The following is a 25,331-nucleotide window of genomic DNA, read 5'->3' as shown; positions in this document are numbered from 1 at the left end:
GACAGTCAGCAAAACTTTAAGGGAGTCTGTAGATGGTTGTGTGGCATCAATGCTGATTCCCTGCTCTGGAGGCCAGAAGGGTAGTTATGTGGGAAAGTGTCTTTCCTTTGGAGTGGTACACAGTGGAACGTTAGGGGTGAGGGGGAATTAGGTCATACGTAGTTTATATTTTAGATAAACAGACAAACAGGAAGAGCAAATGCAATGAAATGGCAATAGAGGGTCTAGGTGACAGAGCTGGGAGAATTCTTTGCATTGTTCTTGCAACTTTTCGACAGGTACAAAAGCATTTACAGGTTTAGCAAAGAAAGCGGGAGGTAGGAGGGAGTAGTGGTGGATGAGAAGAAGAGGCTGTGGGGGGACGGGCCAGCGTGGTGGGGAGCCCTGGGCTCTGGTCGTGGTGGTGGGAGAGGACGGGGGGCCCATTAGGGTTCCAGCGTGCCTCCTGACTCAGAGCCAGAAAGGAGCTGAGCACCCAGAGCCTCCTGTTCTGACAGACCCGTGAGGTCTGAGTTTTCGGGGAGATCTGAGAATATTCCAAGATGGAAGGGCCGGAGAGCAACCACACGAGACCGCGGGGAGTGGGAACCAGTGGATGGGGAAGCCTGTCCGGGAGGCCAGGCAGCACCGCCCGCAGGGCCATCCCCACAACCCCTGCCTTGGTCTCACCCAGCGATCCAAGGTCTCCTGGGAGACTGCTTGGTGGGAAAGGTCTGTTAAAAATAGAGGAATCTGGAATCCAATCAACCAGAAGCCAGGAAGAGCTGAAGCAATTACCATAATCCTGGTGGAAAATCACCCCAATCTCCTTTGTCAGCCTGTCCTTGTCCGGGGAGTGGGGAGGGAAGAGGAGCAGAAATCGAGAGATGGCCCACACTCATGTGGGGGGCGGGGGGCGCAGAAGGAAAGGAACAAGACCAGCTCTGAGCCCTTGGCCCTCCTCTGCTTCATTCCAACCCAGATTTAGCTCTTACCCAGGTAGCTAAGATCCAATATACGAGCTATTCACCAGGAGGGAAAACACTTGAATGGTTTTCATTATCTTAAAAAAAATTGAGAAGGAAAGAAAAAAAAGGAAGAAAGAAACTCACACTAGTCAGAGCCCTGAGAGGAGATGAGTCAACCCGGATCACCTTCTCTCTACGACGGGGACACAAGGTGCACAACCCCCTCCCACCCCCATCCCCCCACCCCTGCACTGAGCAGTGCCCGCGCTCCCTGGCAGCGGCAGATTGGAGCCAATGCAGGGGCTGAAGGCCCCCCGGGGAGTCTGGAGCAGGAAGTGCGAGCTCAAGTTAATGAGAGACACAGACTCTGAAATTCAGCTCAGCAGCTAAGAATATCTCCTGTGGACTAGAAAGAGTTCCTATGTCCGAGACCTTGGCATTCCTTTAAAAGGATAAAAAGAGCCAGACCTTCAGAAGAAGGGCCAGGGGTGGGGGGTGTCAGAGGACAGAGCACTGGAGAAGGAGGTGAGGCCTCTGAGCTGTCCCCCTGATGTGTCCCCTAACCTCTCGGTATTTTCAAAATGACAGAAGTGCCCTCATTCTCTGGCTTCTCCTTAATTCCACAATTCCATGGTAAAACAATGCGACAGCTCTCAGAAAACAGTTAAGACATGCGTGTAGAGACGCACAGAAGGTATGATGAGACTCACACCTCAAATTGTTCACAGTGATTTTGGGGAGGGAGGCATACGGGGAAACTTATAGAAGACGTTATGGATTTCTATATAATATAAATATTTATTTTTTAAAAGATTGATTTTATTTATTTATTTATTTATTTATTTGCGAGAGTAATCGAGAAAGAGAGAGAGAGATTGAGAGAAGTTGCTGGGGAGGAGCAGAGGGGAAGGGAGAACCAGACTGCCATTGAGCAAGGAGCCTAATGTGGGACTCGATCCCAGAACCCTGGGATCATGACCTGAGCTGAAGGTAGTTGCATAACCGGCTGAGCCACCCAGGTGCCCCTCATGTACATTTTTAAGCAACTACTATGAAGTCATTTTATTGCTAAATTAAAAATCACAAAACAGTGAACATCAGGGACACAGTTGTCAAAAGCAACAACAACTTCTATAGCAAAAGACTCATGATCAAATGGGAATAATCGCAGGCAAATTCGCATGCATAGTCTATTCTGATGAGAAAGAACTGGAATTGTGTGCTGTATTTAGCATGTCCTATAACAACCAGGGAGGCAAATCTTCCTTCAAATGTCATTGGAAGGGACTTTTCCTGTCCCTTTCTCTTTGCCACACTGTGCCCTGTTTCCAGCCTCCCAAAAGTGAATTTTTCTCTCAACTCTGTCCCCAAGGCCCTGGGGATAATCTTTCAGGCCCGCATCCCGTGAAATTGCTTTGATTTGCTCTTGTCTGTGTCTCTCAAAATAGGACTTTGTGTGGTTCCTCATGTTTGAATGGTAGGTTCTAGCACAGGGCCTGGCCCATGGCACATGCTCCAAAAGGTTTTGTAGAATCAGACACACTTTCATGCAACCTGACCCATGCATGGTTACCTGGTTTTCTCAGTCTCTCCCAATTAAGAACACCCATCTGTTCTTCATATTGGAAATCCATAGCAATCAAAGCCTAATGTGGAGCATGGGGGGTGTACTCTCTTTAAAACATGTTCCAGATCATTCTTGACGATGCCATTCACCCCCTTCCCGGTCCCTAGGATCCCAGGGACATCCCTGCTCCTGTCACTGAACTGGTGAGTCAACTCCTTAACTGGGAGGGAATGCATACTGAAAAGGAAAGCAGCTCAGGGAGGGCCTCCCAGGGGAGTAACGGGCCAGCTGCACAGCTCGGCCCCGTGGCGGACGCCCAGGACACGGAGCCCTGGGCTGGGCGCTGGGAGCCCCTGGCCCTTGTTCTGGAAGACTCCTGCCCTCTTTGCCTCTCACAAGGGTGAAGTGAGGTCACGCTGGGGAATGGCGGGGCAAAGCTGGGATCTGTGATGATCAAACTCCGTGGGTCACTCTGACTCATGACAAGTCATCAACTCACTTTCAAACTACAAATCAGTCGTGACAGTCACCCAGATGAACCTCACATAGCTTCTTTCAGCGGAGATGCAGTAACAGTTTACCTATTTATATTAATTCAGGGGATGGGGGTTTTCAGTCCCATCTTTTTCACTCAATGCCTTTTCTAGGAGGAACCAGAACTTCCGAGGAATCCACAGTACTGGGCCCGGGGGAGTCTGGTTGCTTGGACTTGTTCGACTGCCCTCGGCAGACCACCCCTCCCCCCGGCGGGGGCTGTACTCCTACGCTCGGTCCCTTCCTTCAGTGCTACTCCAGACCCGCGCTATGGCAGCAGTTTTAAGAGGCTCGATTTTCCCATCCTCTCCCATGGCGAGGCTTTCTGTGTGAGCTGGGGGTGGTTGCGGGCACAGTCAGGGCACTGAGTGCCATCTCTGTCTGTCAACAGTTCCTACGAAAAAGATGACAGAGAAAAGTAACACACTCCATATCCCCACTGACCTAGACATGACCTCCTTGGCCTGATCGACCACCATCCTCGCCGTGGTTTTTTTTTTTTTAAGATTTTATTTATTTATTTGTTGGAGTGAGGGAGCCCAAGCAGGAAGAGCCGCAGTCAGAGGGAGAAGCAGACTCCCTGCCCAGCAGAGACCCTTATGCCGGACCCGATCCCAGGACCCTGAGATAGTGACCTGAGCCAACGGCAGGCTCTTAATCGGCAGGACCACCCGGGCGTCCCCCAGCCTCACCTTCTTTCACTTCATTTATTCCAGCGCCACCCAGCTCCCTGCTGCCAGTGCCGTCCGCCGCTCCTGCCTTCGCCTGGCTCTCCTTTCCCATGGCAACTCCATGTTCCCATTTCTCCACCTGGCAAACTCCTACTCTTCCTGCAAAGGCTCTTTGACGCCTTGGCATTTTAGCCATATCTCCAGACCAGCAACAATGTGAGAGCAGGCACTCAGACTTACTGCCCCCCGAGCAGCCAGCACATAGCCGACTGGAGGCTCTCAGCGAACGTTTGTTCAGAGAATGCCATCACTGGAGGGAAGCCTCCTGTGCCCGTTCTGGCCGACACTCATGACGCTCAATTTGTAACCTCCTATTTACAAGCTGGACTTGCTTTCCCAGCCTCTGAGTTCTTCAAGGGAAGGGGATGAATGAAGTGAGTCTCTAGCAAGGAGCCTGGATGATTCCCTGGAAGTGCTCGACACATGTTTGCGGAATAAATGAAGTTGCAGAGAAACCTAAGATGTTCTTACCGCCAGCTCAGCGAATGCAAACTCATAAAGCCCAGAAGATATTCCAAGTAACCTCTAGACCTCAGCTTTCTGAGTTATAAAGTGAGAGTCGAAAGTCATGACCTCCTCCTGGCTCGAAGACTCTTTAATTTAGAAAGGTAGCGATCATCACAATCGCCAGAGCCCAACAAATCCTGACCAAAAGGCTTGGCACGCGGCCGCCGTGGAAGAAATTCCTCTAGAGCAGAGACTATTGGTAAAGGCGTTCCATTTATTTGAAATGCCTAAAGTCCTTTACCTTCAATATAAACCAGTATCCAGCGGTGATGGGCTGCATGTGGAAGGCACATGTGGGAATTCAGAGAACAGTAAGGGAACGCACGTGTTTTCATATGCTTTTGTCGGTTGTGTTTCGGCACTGGAAAGCACTAACGTTTTTGCGACCCTTCAGAAGGTCGAGCAGTTGATACTCCACACTTGACTGATGGGGCTGGTGCCGGCATGGAGCCACCAGCAGGCACGAGAGTCACTGTCCCTACGAACGATTATCTCACAATACAGTGACAGCATACTCAGGGGCGCTTGGGTGGCTCAGTTGGTTAAGCATCCGACTCTTGATTTCAGCTCAGGTCACAATCTCAGGCTCTGGGCTGGGCATGGAGCCTGCTTAAGGTCCTCTCTCTTAAACATTTTTTAAAATTAAAAAAAAAAAAAGTGACAGCACTCACATGGGCCAAGTGTCAAATACACAGCTTGAATCATTGGTGGGTACAACAGGCTTAGCCTCTACCGACTGAATTTATAGAGCACATACTCTATGCCATACAGAATCCTGGTGAGGAGCACCGAAATAGAACAAAGTCCTCTCTCCTTGAGGGCCTGCATTTTAGTGAAGGAGACAGGTAACTGAAGAGACATACAGAGGCATAGCAAGTCTCGTGGTCCTCAGTACTGTGGAGATACAAGTCAAGGGGGCAGACAATGCCTGCAGTGCTCCGGGAAAGCTCTCTGCTAACTCTCTGCCTTATGCCAGCACTATAGACATCAAGGTTTCTCTTTTGGGTGTGAAATTTTCTCCTGGGGTCACATGTAATGTTCTTTCCTATCAGGAAGGCCAATGGAGCAGTATTCATTAGAGTTATAAGAAGAATGGGGTGCCTGTGGGGCTCAAGTGGGTTAAGCGTCTGACTCTTGATTTCAGCTCAGGTCCTGATCTTGGGGTCATGGGATCAAGCCCAACATAGGGCTCTGTGCTCAGCCTCTCTCTGCTCCTCCCCCAAGCTCTCTTTCTCTCTCAAATAAATAAATAAGATATTTTTTTAAATTAAAAAAAAAAAAAAAAGAGGGATGCCTGGATGGCTCAGTCAGTTGAGCATCTGCCTTCAGCTCAGGTCATGATCCCAGGGTCATGGGATGGAGTCCCACATCAGGTTCTTTGCTCAGCAGGGAGCTTGCTTCTCCCTCTGCCTGTGGCACCCCCTACTTGTGCTCTCTCTCTCTCTAATAAGTAAACAAAATTAAAAAAAAATAAATTTACAGATTTGTTTAAAAAATTTAAACAAAAAAAAGAAGAGAAGAGAAAACTAAAATGGTAATGGGTTTTGCCTATGGAATTACAGCTCGTGGTCCCCAGTGGAGCATCTGTGTTCACCCGACAATTCTAAGAAATCAGGAGAACAGAGACTCTGACTTGTCTTCCTCTTTCCTTTTATTTGGCTAACTGATAAATATGTAAAGTCAACCGGATCATCCCAGAAAATGGATTTTTTACTGCTATGGCTGCCATAATAAAATATTTTGATTTGATATAAGTAATAATTCCGGAAGTTGGACACACGAATAGGTATGTGACACAGCCCAGGGCTGAGGGACCCCAGCTCCGACACACCCCTGTGTGGTGTGTGCTGAGACACAAACCAGGCAACAACATTCCAGAAGGCTAGGGAGGTGAGTCGTCTGGCTCGAACACGTCAGCGGTCTCCCCATTATTCCCAGCCACGTGTGGATCTACCTGGTCCATCACCTCAGTCTCCCTGCCTCGGTCTCTGTGCCTCAGCTCGACTCTCCATCCAGCAGCCAGGGCTGGTGATCACTTAAAAACCCAAATCAGATGGAGTATCCCTCATGTAATACCTTTCAAAGGCTTCTCATCATCCTTGGAGTAAAACCTGAGTCCTCACCATGGCCTGCGAGCCTTTCACCATTTGGCCTTGGCAATTTGAACCACCTCCTTGCCTAGCACTTTTCCCTTTGATCATTCCATGGCAGCTACCCTGTCGTGCTGTTCCCCAAACACCAACCTCACTCTTGACCTCAGGGCCTTTGCACCTGTTTCCCCCTCTTCCAGGATTGCTCTTCCCCAGAAACCATGTGGTTCTCCCTTATTTCTTTTGAGTCTCTCAACAGTCATCTCCTAAAGGGGCCTTCCTTACCTACTCCATCTGCAACAGGCACCTCCACTTTTCTCCTCCATGCTACCTCTCATTAGCTGACCTTATTCATTTGCTCATTTTCTTGGTTAGGGTCTGTCATTTCTACCAGCATATAAATGCCACAAGAGCACAGGCTTTGTCTATTTTGTCTATCTTGTTCAGTGCCTAGAATAGCAGCTGGCACAAAGTAGGTGTTTAATTAATACACGTGGACTAACCCCCAAAAGACACTGGTGGGATTATGTTCAACATGTCTCTCGTCCCTGTTTTCACCAGCCGATGCCAGCATCTGACTTCCTCGAATGCCGAGTGACTTCCAAATAGCTGTCTTTGTGCTGGACCTCTTATCTAGTGACAAGCTTAAATATCCAATTGCTTACTATCCATCTTCACCCCGATTCCTGGACGACTCCTCAAGACTCCTCAGCAGCATCTCTGCAAAGCCCTGACGGCGTGTCCTCCTGCTTCCACACTGAGCCCACCCTAGTGCTCCTCGTCTCAGTGAGCTGTGTCCCCCTCCACCCCCCACACAAGGCAGACACCTGAGGGTCATTCTCGAAGCCCCCTTCCCTGCTTCCCCCATGCCATTCCACCACCCAGGCCTGTCCACCCTTCTCCATCTCTGCAGCCACGACTCCTATCCCAGCGACCACCGTTTCTCTCCCGGACGGGTGTGACTGTCTGTAACTGGCCTCCCCAGTTCTAACCCTGGGCCCTTCCAGCTGTCTTCCAAGCGGCAGCCAGTGCACTCCCCCAAAGCACACCTCTGATCATGTCAGTCCTGAGCTTGAGTCTGTGGCCTGCTTCCCTCTGCTTGGGATAAAGATTGGAAGCCTTGATATGGCTTCCGTAAACAGGGCTTGTGGAAACAGTTGGACAAGTCACGACAAGCTGAACTGCCTCCATTTCTCAGAGATTCCTGGAATACCTCCAAGACCAGTTGCCTCGAGCTCTCAAGTGCCCTCCACCCCTGCTGCTCCGACCACTCTGTCCCCTCCCCAGATTCTCCCCCTCCATCAGCAGCTACAGTGTGGCACAGCAGGTGGACACCACCCCCTGCACACACACACACACACACACACAATGTGTGCACACACAGATGTACACACACAGCAATGGTCCTGGGACACACTATCCCGACTGTGGTGACTATCACCACTAGCCAACTGCGGTGGTCATCGCCCCGGCCCATAAGTCCCAGCAAAATCCTGAATTCACCTCTGCAGCCTCATCTGGAGCCTCTGCACTGCAGCCACTCTGGCCTTCCTTAAACTTTCTGTGCTTTTTCCCTGCCTCGGGGACTTTGCACAGGCTGTCCTCCATGATTGGATTTTTTTCAAGATTTATTTATGTATTTGAGAGAGAGAGAGAGTGCATGTACACAAGAACCGGGGGGGGGGGGAATCTTCAAGCAGACTCCCATCTGAGCGCCAAGCCCACAGGACTCAATCTCATGACTTGAGATCACGACCTGAGCCCAAATCAAGAGTCAGATGCCTAACCGACTGAGCCACCCAGGGACTCCCATCACTAACTCCCTTCCTCCCATCACTAACTTCTACTTATCCCTTCCTCATGGTAGCCTTCTCTAACTTCCAACTTTAGGGCAAGTCTCATGTATTCTCAAAAAATCCTATGCCTTTAATTCACAGTTCCAAACACACTTCAGTTTGCCTCCTACTTACGTGCTTCCTTGATGGCTAGCTCTCACGACCAGTAGACTACAGTTCAGAGAAACTAAGGATTGGGACTTTTCTGCGTACTATCAAGTCCCTAAGGCCCAGCGCTCTGTCCGCATCTGGAGATACACAGGAAGACACTGGCGACTTGGGTCTAAAGCCTGTCGATGGCTTGGCTTAAGGAAAGCATCAGGCATTCATACAAAGATACCGATGATGCTGTGTATGTGTGTGTCCTTGTGTGTGAATCTGCTCTTTTCTATATATAGAACAATGATGACGATCAAAATTAGTAGACATAATCCATGCATTAAGGAGACTGCCCTGAATACTCAGATGTCTCTTACATAAGCCAAGAGTTCCTCTTCTCACACTGCTTAGCGTAATTACTTCCTATTATGGCAAACAGCACTTACCCTTTCCACAAAACATACTATCTGAAAGTGTGTTACTTATATAAGGATTAGCCTTTGCTGCATTCCTGCTATCACCGTCCACCGGTTCAAAAGATTCAAGCCGGGCCCCCAGGACAGGAGCCTGTTTTAGCGTCTCAAAACAATGAATGCATGTTCCGAGAAGAAGGAAGCTCTCGTCCCCTCGTGTCGCCAGCCCTGCGAACACTGGAAAGCCCCAGCACTGTCCCCAGGGCTGCACTGATGTGTTTACTGAGGGTGTCAGCTCGGCTGCTGTTGTCCCTCCCTCCCCTGTACCTGCGTCACTCTTCCCTCCAGAGCACAAGGCCGGTTCAACCACCCTCGGGCTGGCATGATGGGAGCAGCACGGGCTCCTCCGCGGGACCGCTGTCTGCTCCTCCTTCACCTGCGGCAGCCACGAGCAGGAGACCCACACAGCCCAAGGTCCAGGGAGTCAGGGCAGGGGGCCCTAGGGATAAGCCAGCCCCGAGGGGATTTGCAGGACCCCAAATCCTTCCCTTTCCGCCCCCTTGACATTCACATCCATGTCCTCTCGGAAAGGAGGCCGGGGCCGAGCCAGGACCGCAGACACCCATTTGGGACTGGAGCTTCCCTTCGGTGCTCGCCGGGCTCGCCTGGAGCCTGCTGGAAATAGTGTCATAAAGTGCAAAAATGCTTCGGGGCCTGCTGCTCCCTGAGCCCAAGATGAACCCCAGAGAGCCCCCAAGAGAGACAGGAGGGGGATGAGCCAGTAACACCCGGGGCCTCACCAACAGGAGACCAATCAGGACAAAGCCACTTTCCCAGTGTCATCAAAATCTTCCAATCTCACACCGAAAATAAGCCCTGGCTCAAGGCTTATGAGCGTCCGATTGTCCCCATTTCTGCTAAATGGATTCCTCTGAGAGCATCTTAACCCTTGGAAGGCCTCTTGAAGGTTCGGCGCTCCTCGGACAGAGCTATACTGCAGAGAAGCCCTCCTCTGCCTTTCTGCTGCAGAAGCCTCGGAACTTTCCAGGTGGCAGAGAGAGAGCCATTCCCCTGTCTGTGGGAGGCTGGGAAGACACAACCACAGTTGCTGAAGCAGGAGACCTCTCTTTTGAACCACTCCGACGCCAGGACTTGCTCCTTGCTCCGTATTTTTCTCCTCCATCCTCTTCCCTTGAAAGAAATGGGTTTGCAGTTTCGATCTGTTTTCCAGAGGCCACGCCTGGGCTCTGTGTGTTTGGTGAGCATCACTACAGAGGCCCTCACCCTGTGGCGGTACACTTGGGTCGGAGGGGTGGGAGAAAGGGAGGAAGGAGGGCTTCCTGCCTCTACCCCATCCACAGACTCAAACCAGGGCACATGCTTGTCCCCCTCTGAAGTTCACAGCCATGGGCTTCCTATCACACCTACTTTGTATTTCCTACCACACCACCCGCTCCATGATCTTTGAGCTGTGAATTTACACCACAGAGGACCGACTGAATCCAAATGGGGTCTTGCCCTGAGAGAAAGAACAAGTGGAATGTTGCATTTTAAGCCGGGGGGGGGGGGGGAGAGGGAGCGGACAGGTGGTGAGAAGGCAGGGGGACAGGGGCACATGGCCTTCTGGGAACTTGCCCCTGCTAGCTTTAAAAGCAATCTAGTGCACTACAACACAACGAGCCTTGAAGACACTGCACTACATGAAAAGGACAAATACGGTGTGATTCCACCTTGAGGAGGGACCTAGAGCAGTCAGAGTCATAGAGACAGAACGTCAAGCTGTGGCAGTCAGGGGTTTTGGGGGCAGGGATGGGGAGTTACCGTCTAACAGATGCAGTTTCAGCTCTGCAGGAGGAACAGTGTTCTGGAGAGGGACGGTGGTCCTTGTCATACCACAACATGAAAGTACTTTATCCCATTGAACTGGACACTCAAACATGGTTTAAGGTGGTAAATTCCATGTTACATGTATTTCACCACAATTACAAATAATTTGCTGATTAAAATGGTTAAAAAAAAAAGTATTCTCATTAGAAACTGATTTAGGACAGGTGCCCCATTAATTGAATTGGCTGGCCAAACCAAGCAAACCAAACCAAAGTCATCCAACCCACAAGCTCAAGCTATACCCCTGACCTCTCTCGATGATAATTTCCTCTCTGTTCAGTCAATTCCTAGACCTCTGGCCCCAAACCTGACTCTTTGCCCTCTGCTCCGTTCTGAACACATGAAGTCTCTTACTGGCCCCACCTGTCACCAAACACACAGCTTAGCCCCGGGAACCTCCAGAGAAGCTGTTCAAGCCATGGCGGCTCTCAGCCTGAGCCGGCCTCGCTTTCATCAACACCTGACAGAGGAAGGGAGGTGCCATCACGACTTCCTTCTCAGCACAGCGAGAACCCACAAAGGCTGCTAGTAGACAAAGGAGATTTAATGTCACTACCGATACAACATCCTTCAAAGGCCCGCTCTCCTGCCCCCCTTCAAAGGCCACATGTTCTAAGACCACAGTGGGAACCAAGGCCACTTCTGAGGGAAGAGGCAGCAGGGGATGGAGCCCAGGCCCGGCCCACACAGTTCGGGCATCAGTCCTTCTCCATGGGGCCCCGGACCGTGTCTGGGATGTGAACACCAAGGTTAGGGCCTTCAGCAGGCAGGAACCCTTGGGGATTTTTGAGGCCACTGGAAAAAGGTTAATAGAGGCAGATTAAAGCTGTCAGGAAATGGTACCGGGCAAGAGCCTCTCTTCAGAGACCATGTGCCTGTCCCCACCCCACGTACCTGGTTACAGGTGTTAATGTCTACGCCGTTCCGCAGGTGATCCAAAGCTTTGTCCAAGTTACCTGATCTTGCCGCCCTCAGAAAGCTGGTAGCAGCATCGGCCTGTGAGGAGAAATTGGAGGCTGTGAGCGTGCTCTGGGGGGAGGACTTCAAGACCCCATTCAGGCCCAGGGCTGCGAAAAAGGGCCTAAGTCTTGGTGACAGCCACTACACCCTCCTATTACGGCTCCCCAGTGCCTCCCCCCACACTCGGTGCCCACCGTGGCGCCCAGGCGTAGGATGGGCCTAGAGTCCCTGAGTAGACGGCTTTCAGGTCTGTCGTAGGAGGCCGCTTCGAGCCCACCCTCCCTTCTTGGTATCTTTATAAGCAAACACTCTTGGCTCGGGCCTATGATGGACCAGCCTTTGAGAAGGACCCTGGTCCAACCATGAACATTCAGTACTGGCTGGAGTCCTGCTGCTTCAATGTCCCCAAGGGCTCCTTGTTCTTATGGAGGAGTCTAGAGCACAGAGCCCCTGACCCCAGGGAGTCACAGATGCGGGCATCACGGGGACCTTACAGGTGCCCCTGGCCACTATTTTACGGGTTGTTTTTTTTTAAGTACCCAGCACCTAGCACTTACTGAGCACTAAGAACCATTACCAGCCCCTCACGTTGACTATCTGTTCACATATCCCTGAGATACACATTTAATACTCATTGTCTGAAAACTCCAAGAAGGAGTTCTGCGCTCCCCCTTTCACAGATGAGAAGCCAAGGGGCGGAGAGCTGATGCCACTCGTGCAGAGTCCCGCGGCAGGCACGAAACTTACCCTGGACTCACACGCACACAACCTGCCTCTGAAATCTATGAACTTGACCTCCTTGCTCTGCTGCCAACTTAACGTGAGCTTTAGCTGGCAGATGACCCTCACAAGCGCTCGTGCAGGAGACTAAAACAAACCCTTTCCACGGCTGCTGCTCAGCCACCAACACCATGGCCACTGAGACCCTGCCACCGAGTAATACAGGCTACTGCAACTGTCCTATCAGCACAAGTGCTGAGCTCTGTGCTGGGCACAGGGTACATGTCCAGATGGGCAAGGGCTGTCACGTGACACGTCATGCATGAAGCGTGCGCCACCAGTCCCTCAGGAGACCCATGTGGTCCCTCATGGTTCCCTCTCCTCGAACGGGTACTCTGTCTCCCTCCTTCACGCTTCCTCCTCAGAGACCATGCCACGGTGGGCAGAATGGTGGCCCCAACAGATATATCCATGCCTGAATGCCTGCAACCTGGCATTTGGAAAAAGAGCCTGTACAGATGTAACTAAATTATGGGTCTTGAGACAAGACCCATGTAGATTACCTAGGCTGGCCCTAAACCCACTGACAAGTATCCTTATGAAAGATCCAAGAGAAGGGACACACACTCACAAGAAAACCTGATGGAAAGACCGAGGCGGACATCAGCGTGGCACGGCTGCAAGCCAAGGAAGCCAGCAACCAGCAGAAGCTAGAAGAGGCAAAGAGCAGATCCCCCCCCCCCCCGAAAGCCTCCACAAGGAGCATGGGCCTGTGTCACCTGGATTTTAGACCTCTGGCCTCCGGAGAATAAATTTCCGTTTTCTGCCAGCATCCTGAACACGGTGTCAAACAAAAGTCCGCGATTAAACCTTGAACCCCTCCCCGGAGCAGAGCTAGGTGTCTTTGTCAATCAAACAGTCAATCCACAGCAGAAAAGACTTTCCAGCCGCGCAGACACTACCTTCACCCTGGAGGGCTGTCCTGTCCCTTCGCTCTGCTGCCTCCAGCCTCCAGGACGCCGCTAGAAGATCTGCTTCCTTCCTCGGCCTCCAAGCACACCCCACTCCACCCCTACCTCGCTGACCTCCCGACAGTCCTGATTTCCTGCCAACCCTCTCATATTCCAGGCCCCACATGCCCTCCCCCAACACCCCACCCCATTCTGTAAGTTCAAACCCAAGCTCTGCGTCTACCTGTTCACAACATACACACACTTGGGGGGAGGGCACCTGTAGGGGGTGCCTGGATGGCACAGTCGGCTTTGTGTCCGACTCTTGGTTTTGGCTCAGGTCACGTTCTCAGGGTCTTGATACAGAGCCCTAGCGGGGCTCTGCGCTCAGTGTGGAGTCTGCCTAAGGCTCTCTCTCCCTTAGGGCACCTGGGTGGCTCAGTCGGCTAAACATCTGCCTTCATCCCAGGTGATCCAGTCTTGCATCACGCTCCTTGCTCTGTGGATCCTGCTTCTCCCTCTCCCACAGCCTGCTGCTCCCCCTGCTTGTGCTCTCCCCAACCCCCCCCCATCAATCAAATAAATAAAATCTCAAAAAATAAAAACAAAAAAACCCTCTCTCCCTCTCCTCTCTAAAATAAATAAACAAATCTTTAAAACCAAAAACCAAAAACACCATACACACACTTGGATCTCACTGCCTCCAACACAGCGGGCAGGAAAGCCCCTTCCTCCCTCCTCCTTTGTCCTCCCGGGCCGTCTGCCTCCAGCCCCACACCCAGATTATTCCTGGGACCCTGAAGCTGTCCTTGGATACTCAATATGAACCATTTTAAAATCTAGAAATAGGAGCTTGATTTTTTTTTTAATTTTAAAAAAGTATTTTAAATACATCTTTGTCTCCGCAGACAAACTGTTTACTTCTTGGGGCAAGGACCAAATCTTCCATCTCTTTGGAAATCCTTCAGAGCCTGAAATGTCTGCTAAGCTACAAACCCCCTTGGCCGAAAACACAAGGCCCCTGATGTCCTTTTAGGTTCTCGGCTAGGCCTCTGCGGAGCTATCCCAGAAACGAGGATCACTCTGTTGGTTCCCCGTGAGCTAGATTCCCAGAGAAATCAGACTCAAGGTGTAGTCGCTCAGAGAAACGTCTGTATGGGTTGAATCAGAAAGTTTGTCTGGATTGAACTGTTGGGAAAAATAACTAAATTTTTCCCCAAGAATGAGAGTGTTTGAGAAACCTATCCCACCTACCCAAGCTACCTTCTGCAGCACATAAGAGCATTCAGGATGGAAAGCTGAGCATGGCAGATAAAAACAGCGCAACGTGACACAGCGGTAGTGTGGCCTTCCGGGGGACCCGACTCCAGGAAGTGAGGCACAATATTTATGAAAGACAGACAAGCAAATAAACAGAGGGCAGGGAAAGCCCAGTCGGGAGTAGGTTGTGGAAAGTGAAAAAGCATGTGGTTTGTGCACTCTAAGAATGGAATTGCAATAGTCATTATCAATCATTGGGCACATGTCTTTCCAACATGGTACCTGTCTGTCCTTATCACAACCGGGGAGGTAGGTACCGTCATCATCCCCATTTTAGAGGTGATAAAGCTGAGGTCTGGAAAGTTGCTCGGATTCTGCAGTTAGCACTCTGGGATTCAGCCCAAGGTTCCCTGATGCAAGCCACTTCACTGCCCTTGACCCCGAGATGCATCCCCAGCAATTTTAAACCTGGGGCCGCCCCAACAGACTGTGGGAGCTGGGAGGAGCCACATGTCTTTGCCAATCAAGAGTCAATCCATGGCAGGGAAAGGGTCCCCAGTAAGTCCCAGCTCTAACTCTGAGGGCTATGGTAAGCCCGAGACAGGCCTCAAGAATGGGACCATCACATCCCAGTCCTTCCTTCTGGGGATAGTAAAACCAGTGGTAAGAATAAAGTGACTGGCTAAAGTCACCTATATAGTTAGAGGTGAAGTTCAGTTGCTGAGGTCTTTTCATTTTCTGTTTGGCCTTCTCTGGCATAGAGTAGTCCCAGGATCCTCAGGGTATCTTACAGGTGAATTATAGATAATGGTGTCACTCCCACTGTGTATCACTCAGTTTAATTGTACAATACATTTGCTGAGCTCCTATTTCAAGTCCAGGATTCTGCTAGGGCAAAAAGAAATAGAATAAAAAATCAGAACATAGGTCCCTGCCCTTATGATTTGAAAAACAAAGTGACAGAGTTATAAAGGGGTCATTCGTGCACACATGCACTCATGGATTCATTCCGCCAGCTTTCGGCGAGCACCTCTTGGAGCTAGGGAACATTTAAGCCATACAGCAAATGACCCTGCTTGGAATATGAGACCCATTCTCACCGCCTTGTTCTTCCAAGACCATGCTGCCCATCTATCTAATTCAATTACCTCCAAGTCAATGACCTGTCCCAGGTGCAATTTCCTGGTGCATCCAAGAACAGTCTGTGTAATCCAATAGGGCAGAAAGAGAGTCAAATGAGTCCAACACATTCCATTTAGAATGTTTACCCGAGTAGACACTAACCAGAGAAACAACAATGGCAACAGTGACAAAACGCTAACCAGACTCTCTCTGGGCTCTGATAAACTGGAGCAGGATTCGTGGCCCTCCCCAAGTCCCACCTGTCCCTGGGATGTGGGGCAGCCTCAGAGAGGCCTCTCTGTTCGAGGAAACTAGATAGAGGGCCTGAAGGAGGCTGTTCGCTGTGTTCCAGAAAATCAGTCCACAAGGGCCCCGGACCCTGTATCACACCAAGGAGCTGCCCGCCCCTCTGAGCACCCCACCAAGGCTGCCTGCTCATGTCTTTGCCCCTTCCTCATCTTGAGCTTCATGTTAGTCTAATTTTACCTGTAAGAAAATCGCCTGCGCCTGCGTCGAGGGCAGGAAGGTGTATACACGTTTTGTCGCGTCCTTGGCCCGCTTCCCTGCTGGCTAATCCACGTGATGTCCCCGAACTCCCTTTCATAGCAAAATAGGTTTGCCTTTTTTTTTTTTTTAAATGTTGTATTTATTTATTTGAGAGAGAGCGCGAGTGGAATGTAGGGACAGAGGGAGAGGGAGAAGCAGACTCCCTCCAGAGGGAGCCTGAGGCAGGACTTGATCCCAGGACCCTGGGATCATGACCTGAGTTGAAGGCCGATGCCACCCAGGCGCCCCAAGTCTGTCTTTCTAAATCACTTACTATGTTTGAGACACTTTACATAAATAATTCATTTGCCCCTCCCAATAATCCCAGGAGGCGGGTGCACTTACTGTCTATTCTGCATAGATGAGATGTGTGAGTCACAGAGAAGTTAAGTAACTTATCCAAAGTCACACAGCCAACATATGGCTTGGCCAGGATTTGAATCCAAGCAGCCTAACTCCAGGGTCTTTCTCTACACTCCTGTGCTATGCTGCTCCATGGGCCAGTCACTTTTAGGGCTCATAATGCTCCCAGTTCAGCTCTGGCTGGAGGAAGCCTTCCCCCTGTGCTCAGAGGCCATGCCCGCTTTGGCCCTCACTTCAGGAGGAAGTAACGGAAGGGAAAGGAAGGGCCTCGAGTTCCCATCAGGACTGCTTGGAAAACGGAGGTGAACCCTTGGTTACCTGAGACACCCAGACTATTATTAAACTTGCACTTCCTGAGTGGGGTCATACGAATATAGCAATAGATAAGTAGCCCAGGGGGGTCAGTGTCCTGGGAGGGAGAGGCCGGAAGCACACTATGAAATGTCAGCGTGTCTGAACACATGAGCACGGAAGCTTCCACAAACCGAAGAGGCCAAACACAGTTAAGTTTCAGGCTGAGGAAGAGACTCCCAGGGCCTCTTTGTACCTTCTCTGGGGCCTGAGTCGGTCCAAGTTTGCTCAGGACAAATCATGAATTACTTTCTCAAGGTCTTTTAGTGCAAAAGTCAGGTCTAAAAAGGTGAATGGAAACTGAGCTAGTATCAGTAAACAGCGATAAGATAATAGAAATAAGAGAATATCTCTTTCCCTAGGGATGTTGTTTGAGCAAAATGCAGTTTCTTTAACAAGGCCATTGTCAGGACTCCCAGGAAGAGATTTCCAGATCCTCTGAGGTGCGGGTGGAGGACAACCCCATCCACCACGTATCCAGCTGACAAAGGCAGACCGCAATTCTAGACCGGGAATTGCCTTGTGTCTGCTTGTGTTTGCGGGTTGAACTCCACGTCTGACTGCTCCTTTATACGCAGCACCTGGCTATTCCTAGGAGCCCCGGTCAGGCCTCACAAGAAGAACAGCTAGCGACAGCCGGTGTGCCCTTCTGTGTGGCCTATGCCTTTATCCCACCGACTATGGAGAAACACAAGTGGCCCCTGGGCCACAGCGTGTGTTTTCGTTGTTTTCCATTTTTGTTTCCAGAAAGTTGTGTGGGGAAAGCTTCTGAACTCTCTCCAGGAGCCCCAGCCGGACTACCTTTGGCTAAGGTAGAATGGAAGATATTAAAGGTGTCGTTAAGGTGTCATCAAAGGGGCAAGCAGGAGTCTTGGGTTCCCTTATCACCTCCCGACACAACTGCCAAGCCCGTGCACTTCCTGCCTCTGCCCTTGGAGGCTGGGTGATGCAGGGATGGGTGAGGAGTCCGAGTGGCCCCCAATGCTGGGAAGATCTGGGGTGATCCCGCCCTGCCACTTGATGCTGTGCCTCCTACACGTTCCCAAACCTCAGTTGCCCCGTGGCCAAAACGGAAACGACTCACGGCTAGCTGGGGGGCCGCGAGGATGACAGGGTGTCGGGAAGGCACCTGCTCCCCAACACACAGCAGGTCTGTCTTCTTCTCATCCCCATTCATTTCCCACTACCTCCAGGACCTCGGAACACTACGGCTTTTTAAGGTTGAGGGGTCAGATGTGCGGTGGGCAAGGCGCCCCCTCTTCTGCCAAGGCCAAGGCCAGGGCAGCGGCATCCCCGCGGGTGCTGGCGCGGGTGGGTCCCCAGCAGCAAAACCGCTCCGCGGGACTGTCCTCTGGGGCGAGGGGACGCGGCCTCGGCGTGGGCCCCGCGCGTCCGGGTCTCCTCCCCTTGCGCTCCCGCGTGCGCCCGCCTCACCCGGGCGGGCACAGGTCGGGCCGCCTCCCGCCACCGGCCCCTTCGCGGCGGCAGCAGCCTCCAGGCCAAAGGAATTTTCCTCTGGATCCTGCTAGAAGCCTCGGCGCCCGGCCGGCGTGAGGCAGCAGAAGGGCCGCCGGCGCGCGTCCCCGCACCCGCCCGGAAAGTTGGCGCCCGCCGAGCCCGGCGGGACCCGCAGCCCGCGGCCAGGGGCGCCGCGGCCCGGACCCCGCACGCCGGCGGCCCAGCGCGCGCCGAGCTCCCCGCCCGAGCGGCCGCGAGCAGGCCGTCCACTCACCGCAGGGTCTGGACCGGACCTGCCCTGTCTCGCTGCCATCGTCCGGCGCCCGCGCTGAAATCCGAGCCCGGCTCCCTGCTCCCCCTCCCCCGTTATCTGCTCGGCGGCGCGGGGAGCGCCAGCAAGTTACGCGGCATCTGGCTAAAAATACAGGCTCCCTCCGCCCGGCTCGGGCTCGGGCGCGGGCTCGGGCTCCGGCGCGGACTCCGGCGCCCGGACCCTGCCCTCGCTCGCCCGCCCTCCAGCCAGCTAGCCAGCCGCTAATGGGATCTCTTCATTTTCTCTCCATTATTATGTCAGATGGGAAAGTTAATGCGAAGCGATCTCCGGAGAGAAGGCACCTGCTGCCAAGCCCAGCGGAGGGGGTGCGTGGAGGGTGCGGGTGGGGGTGCGGCCCCAGCTGCAGGTGCCGCCGGCCGGGCGGGGAGCGAGCGTCCTGCCGCTGCAGAAGGGAGGCACACACGTCCAATGGAGGTGAGGAGCTCCAAGCTGCAGGGCGCTCCCGCCCTGCCTCCCGCCACCCCGACTGCCCTAGTGAACGGGCCCCGGAGCCTGCAAAGACGGCCAGGGTGAGCTCAGCAAAGTCTATTTATGCCCCATAACCAATTTGCATGTTTTGAGCTCTTACACCGTGTCCTGAGATACCGGCTAATCAGCCTATTCCAGATTCTGCCAGAGAGCCGCGATGCAAAATGAAGCTGAGAGGCAGGACCCAGATCTGTTACTACCACCTCCCTCATCCCTCCAGCCTGAGGGGGTTAATGAAACATCACCCAGGGTAGGCTGGAAGCTCCTAGTTTTCTGTTCCGGGACTATCCTCACCTGAGGTCATTTCAGGGACAGATGTCAAAAACATGTTGGGGGGGGGCGAGGTGGTCAAGCCTTGGGGTGACCCCAAATTGTTAAGAACAGGTGATGACAAGTGATCAGCAAAAACAATGCCAGGTAACTAGGCCCCCAGCAAAATTGCTTGTTCAGACCATGGATGTTTTATATCGGGAGCCCGGCTTCCTCTTCACTCAAATAGCATCGGAAGATACAATCCCAAATGCTCTTTTTCCACCCCTCCTGCCCTGACACGTGGGTATGGTAGAGCTGTGTGCCTTGGTGAGGAATTAATGCACTGAGCACCCGTTAGGTGACAGACACATTGTCTTACCTCAATTAAGCCTCACAGTCACCCCAAAAGGTAGACGATGCTATTATGGTTGTAGGGACCAAGAAACGGAGCCCAGGGAGATAAAGGTTCAGGACCACGGTCACCACTAGTAAATGGAGGGTCCAGGGGACCCAGAGCCCTTCCACTAACAGCACTGGCAAGATTCCTAACAGAAGTGTACTTGGGGCCAGGAATAGATAATGTGGGGCGTGCTCCTGAAGGTTAGAAACAACTCTGGGTGTTTTCCAAAGCGAAGTGCTCTTCAAAGTCGTTCAACAATTAAGGCAAAGTCCCAAATAAGTGGGATAAATAAAAATCAAGAGAAGAGGTCAATATATTGTCAAAGAAGAGTGATCTGAAGTATATAACGCAACTGACTCTCCCCCACAGGGGTGAAAACACTGGTATTTGAAGACTGCAGCATCGGAACATTCTGGGTCCGAGAACTTCAACATCATTACAGGATGAAATTCAGGCCAGGCCACCTCTGCAAGGGGACTGGGGAGCACCTGTCCTGCTATACCAAAGGGCAAGATGTCTCTCTCCCCATGCAAATGTTGTTAAAGCACACATCCCTATAGGGTTTTTGCCCCCCGCCTCTTAAAACTGCCACTCAGATTTGCTAAAATCCTCTACGGAGAGTGCTTCAATTAATAAATTATGGTTACTGGAACAGCCCTGATCATAGCCCAGTGGAATAGCTCAAGGGATTCTAAAGCACTGTTCCGACATTAATATTTAGAGAGAGTAAGAGAAAACGCCCTACTCAAATGGAAGATGAATAATACGCACGATACTTTAAAAAACACTGGTAGAAGGGACTTGCGCAAGAAAAGATCAACTCTTTTTTTTAACCGATCTATTGAGGTTTAACTGATATACCATGAACAGCATATTTAAAATGTTATGTACACCCCCATAAAGCCAACACTACAATCCAGATAACGAACCTCCAAAATCACCTCCAAAAGCTCCCTCTTGCCTCCTCCACCCCTCCTCCATCCGCCTTCCTCTTCCCTCCCGCCGGCTGGTCCACATGGCCGCCAATACTAGGACGGTCAGCCCTAGTGTAGACATTCTAACAGATGTGCAGTAGTATTTCACTCTGGCTTTCACTGGCCTTTCTCTAATAACGAATGGTGTTAAACATCTTTTCAGGGGATTACTCACCATCCACATATCTTCTTTGATGATATATCTGTTCAAATCTTTTGCCTGTTTTTGAATCTGGCTGTTTATTTTCTTATTGTTGAATTTTAAGCATTCTTTATATACAGAATGTGTTTTTTAAAAAAATATATATTTTATTTATTTGACAGAGAGAGACATAATGAGAGAGGGAACACAGGCAGAGGAAGTGGGAGAGGGAGAAGCAGACTTCCTGCCGAGCAGAGAGCCCAATGCGGGGCTCCATCGCAGCACCCTGGGATCATGGCCTGAGCCGAAGGCAGCTGCTTAATGACTCGGCCACCCAGGCATCCCCAGAATATCTGTTTTTAAAGGTGTGATAAATTAAGACCTTGCAAATAAAGTGAAATATCGTAGTTAAATATGAAAACATTCCCAGTCTAATTTTGGTACCCAGGTCTTATAACTCTTTAAGCCCAGTGTCCTTTGTACAGTACAACACTATGGGTTATACACAGTCACAAAGAAAAAGGATGTCACGACATAGTTACAGAGGACCAGAAGCTGACCACAACCAGGACAGTACTCTCACAGATGGGAAAGATGATGAGGTATGATCAGAGGACCTGAGTATTCAGGACTGCCAAGAATCCTTGATGTTAGCCATGACCTCATTAGGATTGAGGCTTTGCAACTTAAATATGCAAAGAGGCAAGGCCCAAGAGGAGAAGAAAGGAAACAGCTTCATACGTGTTGCTCAGTAAGACCCGAGGTTATAGGAGCTGAAGTGATTGGCACTAAAGAAGAGAAGGCTGAAGGATATGGCCCTTTGGATGCAAAGTCCCCTAGCACACAAAGAGCCCAGAGCACCAGGAAGGGCCTAATTATATGGTATCTTTTCCAGGTATGGTAGCCTGATCACCATGATGCCGCTGTAAATGACTGTAAACACTGTAAACGAGAAGCGGTTTGGTTCAAATGTTCTGTATTCCTGAACCCTGCCCTTCCCTCCCCCACCTGCTCCCCCTCGGGGAGAAGCACAGTGCTGGGCAGTGGTGTCCCATATGTGCTGCCGACTGACTGCAGAGACCCACCGTCATAAGCAAATGGGAAGTCATGGGGTTCAACTGATGTAGAGAAGATTTCCATTAGACATTTAGACAGAAAGAACTTTCCAGCTGTCGGGGATGTGACTTAATGGAACTCATGATTCAGAAAGGGCTGAGTCTTTCCTGGGATCCTTCAGGAGAGCAGAGACAGACAGCTCCCCATTCCATAAGGCCTATAGCAGCACAGAAAAAAACTACAAAACTTACCGAGGTTGTCTCTGGGCACTAGGCATTCCAAAGGATAAGGGATTATTGTTTTCCCCGTGAACTGACTGTCCCTCCTCCACCCCCATGACAACCACGCCCGAGACAATGCGCAACCATCCTGCTCCTTGCCCGTTTCCTTTCCTTTCCAGACCTGAGGGCTGCACTTTTTACTGCAGGAATTCAGTGTGCCCACGAGGTCTGCCAGGTCGCGTTGCTGAAACCCAAGTAAGCGACAGAAAGGAATTGATGGGCTAGAGAAAAAACCCGGGGTTTCTGAGGAAGGACACAGGGCCACTTGTTCCAGCCTGCAGGTTCATGGTGTCTATAGGGCTTTTCTAATCTTGCTAAATATTTTACCCATGGTCTCCACAGGTCCCTGGGCAGACAAGCCTGGGGCCTGTCTAATGAGGGGCTAGAGGCTCCAGCTGGGGAGCCTGTCCCTGGGCCACTTCCAGCTCCAGGGCTATTCACTGTGTGACACGGAAACCTCCCGGGGGCAGGCAGTGGGGGCCCAGAACAGTGTTCGGGGCCCCCTGCTGTGAATGCCTCTATGAATCTAGTTCTTCCAGAAACTGGGAGAACCCGTCTTTTTGCTCAAAAGCCTGGAGCCAAGACTCTCAGGTACATGGGATTTCCAGATGATGGTGCCTCCCCAGAATGTGTTGGGGGAAACAGGAACACGCAGCTTCAGGCAAGCAGCCAGCCTGAACCCAAACTGCCTCCTCTCTAAAGGAACATGAGAGCTCACGAATTCGGGGCCAACCCAGGATTCCAGAGAGGGGCCTCCTGGTACCTCAGGCCCTGGGCAACAAGGCTCCTCCCCTGCCGTTCAGTGAGGGACACACATCCCCTCCTGCGCCTCTGGTTTAATCCTCTGCCATCAACTCAGACACGGAACTAATTTGATGACAACAGCACTGTTTGCTTTCCTGGGTGGCCTTAACATACTCAAAGTCAGCAGGCCCACCCGCTGTGGCTGAGCTGTCTCGCCTTCGATAAAGGAAATAACTCTTCTCAGTCTTGTCTTCTTCCTCAGTAAAATGAAAATAAGGGGACTCCCTTCTCCAGGTATGATGAAAATCACATTAAAATGCCCAGCGCCGCTATGGGGCATAAAGCACGTATTCAGTAAAATGACAGTGGACCCCCTTTCTCCCTCTCCCTTCCTTCTTCTCAACTCAAGCTTTTATCAAAGGTGAATCCTTCCCACCCCAGAGGTGTAGGGGATTGCTGATCTCCTGTCCGTTGCAGAAAATTAGGGCCTAGGGACAGCTTCCCCAAGGTCCAACATCCGTGGCTGAGAACAGGACCCCCAGAGTTCCCCCAGCACTCTGCTACAGCGACTAGAGCCCCTTGGACTGATCGTGCGCCATTTCCACGTCCAATTCCTCTGCCATGAAGAGAAGCTTCCAGTCGTGTGTCCAGCTCAAGCCCCGCTCCCGAACCCTGCGTCTGACAGTTCCCTTGGCAGCATTCCTGCCTCTGCTCCCCACGGCCTTCTGACAAATACAGCTTTGCCCTCAGCCATTCTTCTATCTGGCCGGGCCCTCGCGCACACAGGGAGTCGCCCCGGCTCCCAGGCCCCCTGGGCACAGATAAGAGAGGGTACCAGGAACCCCACCCTTTACTGGGAAAAGCAGGCTCCTTTATCGCCCATGGAGCCAGCCATCAACCACCCTGGGGAGTTTGTAAACCATCAAGAGCACGGCTGCTGGGTGCTGGGAAGATGTCCTTCCTCGCAGAGACACGGTTGTGCCCTCCCTCGCTAGCTCCCGCTCCCCTGCCCAATGATGAATCAGGAAACCATTTGGCAGAATATATGCTTTAGCTATTATGCCGAATGGACTAAGAAATCCACTCTGACTCCCTTCAGACTTTGTAATTCCTTAAGCTTTTCGATGGTGAGAGAAGGGGAAAGGAGACAGACGGTCTTGTCTTGCTATTTGTCTTGTCTTGCTGGTTGTTTTGCTATTTGATTTTGCGTGGCGAGCACCGAGTGGCCAGCTGGGTAGCTCCGGGCGCCCGCCTCGCCGACAAGGGATCTCGAGTGTGGACTCTATTTAGGGAGGTGATCAGAGCCTGGTATCAGGTCCCACAGTGCTGGCACTGATCTCTATCATGTTCCTTTTAAGAGGGTTGGCAGGCCCAGAGTCTATTTTTAAACCCATGAGAAAGGTGCTACACGGAATCCAGAGAAGTCCAGCACTAAACCCGGGATTGCTGCAGAGGAGACGGGGACAGCATGGCTGAATCCAGGATTTTCTCTCCACATACCCCCACGGTTTCCCCTCACTCCTGGGACCAGATAATGACTCTCCTTCCAAAGGGATCTTTTTCTTGTAAGCCCACTCTGACTCGACGTCAGTGGAATTTGACCCCTCACAAGCCCTTGATTTGGGGAAGTGTTTTATACTCTGGATCTGTTTTCAGTATTGAGATTTTTTTTTTTTTTTTTTTTTTTGGCATATCCCCACTCCTGGTGTGAAAAATCAATGTGCTTTTGAATATTCTTGTCATCCCCTTCTCTGATTTTCAAATCATGTGCTCTGGAACATGAGCATGGCTGAGCTCACAGCCAAGAGTTTGCCAATGGGAGGGGTCAACAAAACCTGACCTCCCCAGTGGTCTCCATGCCCAGCACCCCAGAAATCCTGCCCCTGGGCTGGAGAGAAAGGAGGGAGGAGGACCCCAGTGGCAAGTCTGCAGGGGACAGGATTATTTTCCCAACAGTGAGAAGCAAAGAGGCATCCGAATGTCACCGTTTCACATCCAATAACCAGATGTAGAGAGCAGAATGTTTTATGTACAATAACAAATTTCAACTACAGTATCCATTTCTGGTTTTGGACAAGAAATAGAACTGGAATTCCTCAAGAACTCAATGCCTTGAGAATAAGCAAAAGCTTTTGCCTGCCCGGCCGTTCTGGAACCAGCCAGGTCTAGCCAGGCAGGGAAGTAAGTAGGAGATGAGGGATCTTGTCATAGTCATTCATCTCGCATCTCCACACCAGGCACAGAAGCTGCATGAACTACATGTCTCAGCCAGGCGGGTCAAAAAATCAACACACGTGAGTGCTAGCATGATACAGACTGCACGCCAGAGGCTCGGGAAAT

General features: G+C 51.4%; 1 protein-coding gene across 14 annotated transcripts in view; it reads right to left on the bottom strand.

Moving 5' to 3' along the window:
* ANK1 (ankyrin 1) overlaps positions 1-25,331 on the bottom strand; it is a 207,446-nt gene that overhangs the window by 79,161 nt on the left and 102,954 nt on the right. For 13 of the 14 annotated variants that reach the window (XM_045070942.1, XM_045070943.1, XM_045070947.1 and 10 more), the window contains exon 2: positions 11,505-11,606. In XM_045070942.1, coding sequence (XP_044926877.1) covers positions 11,505-11,606 — 102 coding nt within the window. Of the gene's footprint in view, positions 1-11,504; positions 11,607-18,614; positions 19,170-25,331 lie in introns of those variants that run through there. The other variant, XM_045070938.1, reaches the window with a different exon arrangement.

The sequence above is a fragment of the Mustela putorius genome, unplaced genomic scaffold (genome assembly GCF_011764305.1).
Source record: "Mustela putorius furo isolate JIRA1106 unplaced genomic scaffold, ASM1176430v1.1 tig00003976_pilon_pilon_pilon, whole genome shotgun sequence".
NCBI lineage: Eukaryota > Metazoa > Chordata > Mammalia > Carnivora > Mustelidae > Mustela > Mustela putorius.
The sequence above is the reverse complement of the archived record's forward strand: the minus strand, read 5'-3'. Positions and strand labels throughout refer to the sequence as shown.